The 5,741-nt window shown below is 45.1% G+C and overlaps 1 protein-coding gene across 1 annotated transcript; it reads right to left on the bottom strand.

Moving 5' to 3' along the window:
• Positions 1–4,212: 4,212 nt before the first annotated feature.
• LOC138973960 (ribonucleoside-diphosphate reductase small chain) lies at positions 4,213–5,528 on the bottom strand. The gene has a single exon (XM_070346657.1). It carries the CDS (start codon positions 5,461–5,463, stop codon positions 4,564–4,566), a length of 900 nt encoding a protein of 299 aa, XP_070202758.1. The 5' UTR covers positions 5,464–5,528; the 3' UTR covers positions 4,213–4,563.
• Positions 5,529–5,741: the final 213 nt, after the last annotated feature.

Raw genomic sequence — 5,741 nt, 5'->3', positions numbered from 1 at the left:
CGGCGGTATCCGATCTTCGACAAATTACCATCGGTATGTAATCGCCCACCCTCCCGACGTCCGGATCATCCAACGCCTTTAAACGTCGCGTAAGATTCACGTGAGCCGGTGGTAACGTTGTTGTTGCGTATTCGTCTGTGTCTTTACATAACATTGTGAGGTGAACGAAGTTGTCGGAAGAAATAAAATCGCACGTTCCACCATCTCGGCGTAGCCAATCGAGGCATCGCAAGAGTACACTTTCTGCTTTCGGTAGATTTTTTTCCAGGAGAATCAAGTCGAATAAAACGATTAAAAGCCTCCTGATAAATGCGGGAACGTTCCGCTTCACGGGTTTGATTCCTTTCATTTCCAGCCGTTCGTCGCCGTTTTCTTTCTGCACGACCCCGACATAGTTTTTTGCTTTGTATATTATTAAAGAGGAAAAGAGTTTCTCAAACTCAAGTTTGATGGGCTTTTGAAACAAGAGAGCGGTCGTCTCTTCGGCAATTTGTACGGCTAAAGCCTTCGCCCCTTCGGCGGTCAAACGACAGCCCGATATTAAAAGGAAAACACTGTCCGTGTCCCCGTATAGAACCGTGACGTCGCAAGGAAATCCTCTTTGACGGGTGTATGTCTCCTGAATAAATCTGACCGTGCTCTCTAGCATTTGCCGAGCTTCAGACGTGATTGTAGCCGCAATAGGTAAGCAGGGTATGATGCCGTGTTTGGCAACTCCGAATTGTCCGTAAAAGGAATTATTCGTCAATTTTAGAGCGAGTTGAGAACTGTCAAGAAGTCTGCGGGTCAAGGGACACTCTTCCATCGCCATTTTTTGCTTCACAGATTTTCGTTTTTCGAGATTGCGTTCTATAATTCTGGATAAGAGAGATTTTTCTCGAGCGGCTGATACAAAGTACACGCCAATTTCTTCGTTAAAATAATAGTCTTGGCCGCACTTCCAGTGGCTAGGTGGAGGCTCCTTCAACAAAGTAGTGTAACACAGATTTTTGGCCACCATTATAGAAGGGTATAGAGAATTAAAATCGAGAACGGCCGTAAAATTCCCGTGATATCCCGCCACTGGAGAGATAACGGTCGCCCCCTTGTATTTTTGTTTTTTGTTGTTGTCTTTGCCAGGAACGATATTCCCTAGATTAGGTACCAGTTCTTTATCGACGTCCTGTGGAATAACAAAGTTTTCCTTTTCTCTGACGATGGAGCCGCAGATAGAAGAGAAACATTTTTGCTGCTGCCCTTTGTTTATTAAATCGTTTCTTTCCATGTACACCGTCCTGCTCATCTCACTCACGAATTCAATCGCGGCAATTTTGCGCACGAGTTTGAAGGTGAGCACAGAATCTCGGAGACAGTATTTGGCGCATCTGGCTAAATCTGCAGAATCTCCGGCGAGAAATATTTTCGGTATTTCCTCGTAGGACACGTCCTCTGATTTACGTTCGCCTAAAAACTCACTGGCCACTCGATTCAACGAAAAGCTGTCTAACTTATGATTTTGCAGCTTTACAATTTTGAGTGCGTCGAGCACCAATCGTCCGGGACAGATAACCATAACGGGCGTTGTTTTCCACTTTACAAACTCGGCGTCTCCTACTATATATGCTCGCTCTGATTTGAAGCGAGAGAAATTATTGGAAAAGACAGACCTTAACCCAAACATTGCACACCTGATTTCTAGGTAGGGAAAATCAAAATTATCGGAATTGTAGCCACATACACAATCGGGGTCTTTTTCGCCTACGTACTCACAAAACGCAGCCAACATGTCCGTTTCGGTTTGATACCACCGGATGCTTCCCTCTTCTATATTATCCGTTCGTCCGTAGCAAAACACGACGCGTTCATCCGTAGTATGTTCGTTTGAAAAATATTTACCAAAACAACAAGAGATTTGTATGATGGGGTGAAATGCGGGACGAGGCATGCAGCTAATTCGAGTCACGTTTGCGCACTCGATATCAAATACCAGGCACGTTTCGTCAGGTATAACAACCTCCGCCGCACCAGCAGAGTCTACTTTTTCCGTGACAATTACAGCCTTCAAGTTTGAGACAGCTACCGTGTATTCCTTCTCGAATTTACTTTGCTTGCTACACCGCATCACTCGGGAAGGGTGATAGCATACACCTTTAACATATGGACTCAATTGGAGGTTCGTCATAAATTTGTTCAGATAACTTTGCTTCGTGTCGTACAGCTGCCACGAACGAGACGAATCTAATCGTTCCAGCACGGCGGTTGTCGCATCAAGGACCTTACGTCTGTCTCGCGGATTTCTCAGGCTCACCATCAGCATTCGCTTGTTTCGGGGCTGATAATAATAAAGACTTCTTTTCTCTACGTAAGAAAGATCTAAAACGGGATCGAAGGTTTGAGTATGGCGCTTGATGAATTCTGCGTTGATTGTCTTCATTAGCTGCGGTGGAAAAATCGCTAAAGACGGCCCCAGATCGAGATAAAAAAAATCATCAAAACCTTGCACGAGTAGGCATACATTTTCCCTGGCACTACCAACCGTTTCGCAAGTTATCAAGACGCCGCCCTCCCGCCCGTGAAAGAACGTTTTGAAAATTAACTCCATTGTAGCCAGAGAGAGAAGAAAAAACAACATGAGAACCTTTTCCGTGTTAAAGGTAGAAAAGCCTGCGTCGGAGGAGGATAGTAGGCGGAAAGATTCTCTGCACGGCGTCGTGCGGAGTCTACAAAAAAGAGAAATAGAATTAACCAAACGTCTTTTATCCGCAAATTACGCCAAAGACGAAATAATAAACTATCTCATTCCTCTGACGAATCTAGTGGCTACAAAAAAACCAACGAGGACGCATCATCGACAGAAAAATCGTGTAGAGCTTGTTTCCGGCGTCCGAGACTCTCCCGTGATGAGTAGTAGTAGTGGCGGCGGCCGTCCTTCAGACCAGCATGCACCTGACGAAGAAAAAGAAAGACAGACTGCGGAGGAGCGAGAGAACGGGGTAGGAGGAGGAGGAGGAGAAGAGTTCCTAATGTCGGCTAAAACGCGAGTAGCTTCTTTTATACTCCCCTCCATCACGACGTTGGAGGAACACAAGGAACTGAGTTCGCATATAGTTGTTTATGGCGGGGATACGAACAGGTTGTTTGATTTAATCAAGAAGGAAGGGGTAAAAATGTGCTCGACGTTTTCTAGGAGCGAATTTATTTCTCTTCGACCCGGAGCCAGTAGTACGTCGTATCAACCCCCCAAATCTATTCCTACGCCCAGATTTGTAAGCTGTCTGATGGATAAAATCAGATTAGTTTCCGAGTTAACCAACCCTTTAGTGTCTCCTAATTACAGCGATTACTATTACATGTTAACGCTGATTACGGCGTGGATCAGCCCCACCACCTCTAACGTTGATGATTCGAATTACGACGAAATAGTCAAGACAGTATTACCACAAGCGTTGGAAGAATTTATGTCCAAACATTTTACGAGTGGAAAAAAAACCAGAAACGTGACCTTTACTCCCGACGTGAATGTCATCGACAGCGAAACTTCTACCAGCATCGAAGCCGCCACAAACTTTCAACTGAATGATCATAGAAGATACGCGCCCCCTCATTTAATTAAACAAGATCTCGACGTTACCTACCCCAAACGATTTTACTCCAAGTCCTGGCCCGTAGATCACATTCTCTCCACTCTCAGTACGGGGGAGTTAAGTAAGCGTAGTACGGCCTATATATATTTGCTGTCCTACGCTCAAATACAGCGTTACGTGCTCGTAGGCTTAGCGGTTTTTGCGTTGGTGTTTTGTATTGCAGGAAAAGAAGTATTTCACACTCGCGTTGTACCGTATTTACTTAAGTTCAAGCGTAGTGGCGTTTACCGAATCACGACAACCTCGGAACTATTTCCCGGATTATTTACTGCATTTATTTTTTCAAGGCCCACTTTTAAAGAGAACGCCTTGTCAGGAATTACCTACCAAAGAGAACTTTTATACCGACAACCGCTTCTACTTACACCTTTCTTGAAGTATTTTCGCGTGTCGTTTGACGCTGATCAGCTTCGTAAGAAAAACCCTCTTCATTCGTCTCTACCTGCAAAGTTAGAAGCGCAGTCTCTACATAAAGACATACTGTTTCAACACGTCGAAGTTCTGTTAAACGAACTCTTCTTGACTGCCACATCTACCGATAACTTTGCCGTTCTTCTCTTTTTCAGTTCCTACGATTACAACGTCACATATAAAACACTCAAACCTTCTCATTATTTTGATTATTTGACGCGCGGGTTTTCATTTCAACAGCAAACACAAATGATTGATCCCGATCAGACGGGCATTTTACAGGCTGCTTATAAGCAGAAACAAAAAATTGCTGAACGCCAAGGAACCTCTTGACCTCGTCTTTCATCAAGTTGGATCACTTAATTCATTCAACACACGAGGCAATAGTGAGTGCACCATCATTATCGATTAATAATATACCCCCCTTGTCTCAATAATAAAACTAAAAATTCAAACCAAGAATTCGTGATTTCTCAATGTCTCATTGATTGGTAATTATACACACACACACAAAAAATCAACAGCCGGGTCAGAAGTCAGCATCAAGCGTGAATGTGTGGTTATCCTCTTTCTTATTTCCCATCACCCCCATGCGCTGGTACTCGCCCACTCGCTTCTCAAAGAAGTTGGTCTTGCCCTCTAGTGAGATGTGTTCCATGAAATCAAAGGGATTCTCAGAGTTGTACACCTTGTCACAACCTAGCTCCACGAGCAACCTGTCGGCCACAAACTCGATGTATTGTTTCATCAGCTCACTGTTCATACCAATCAGATTGCAGGGGAGAGCCTCTGTCAGGAACGTCTGCTCGATCCGCACAGCATCCTCGATAATGGCGTAGACCCGGTCCTGGGAGGGCTTGCGAAAAAGGTGCTTGAACATGAGGCAGGCAAAATCACAGTGGAGACCTTCATCTCTGCTGATGAGCTCATTGCTGAAGGTGAGTCCAGGCATGATTCCTCGCTTCTTCAACCAGAAGATGGCGGCAAAAGACCCAGAGAAGAAGATCCCTTCCACCGCAGCGAAGGCCACCACTCGCTCACCGTAGGGAGCGTTCTGGTCGTTGATCCATTTAATCGCCCAGTCAGCCTTCTCCTTCACGCATGGCATGGTCTGAACGGCATTGAACAGGAAGTCCTTCTCTTTGGGGTCCTTGATATAAGTGTCGATGAGCAGACTGTACATTTCACTGTGAATGTTTTCCATAGCAACCTGAAAACCGTAGAAACACCTGGCTTCCGTCACTTGCACCTCTTTGCTGAAACGCTCCACCAAGTTCTCGTTGACAATACCATCACTGGCAGCAAAGAAAGCCAGCACGTGAGAAATGAAGTGACGCTCCTCCGGCTTCAGTTTCTCCCAGTGCTGCAAGTCTTTGGAGAGATCGACCTCCTCTGCTGTCCAGAACGATGCCTCTGCCTTCTTGTACATCTTCCAGATGTCGTGATATTCGATGGGAAAGATAACAAAGCGCCTTGGGTTCTCTCGCAGCAAAGGCTCATCTTCGTTGGAATCTATAGGCTTTATCGTTTCTTTCTTTACCGGTGACACCACAGGAGGAGTCAGCTTAACATTCTGTACATGACCAAGGACTTTGGGTTTTCTCAGTTGTGAAGACATTTTTGTGTGTGTGTGTGTGTGTGTTGGAATAAAAAGAAGAGATCGCCTAGGAACAGCTATAGTGTGGAGCCGCGAAAATGATGGGTAAC

The sequence above is a fragment of the Littorina saxatilis genome, linkage group LG8, assembly GCF_037325665.1.
Source record: "Littorina saxatilis isolate snail1 linkage group LG8, US_GU_Lsax_2.0, whole genome shotgun sequence".
NCBI classification, from domain to species: Eukaryota; Metazoa; Mollusca; class Gastropoda; order Littorinimorpha; family Littorinidae; genus Littorina; species Littorina saxatilis.
This window is presented reverse-complemented; position numbering and strand designations above follow the sequence as displayed.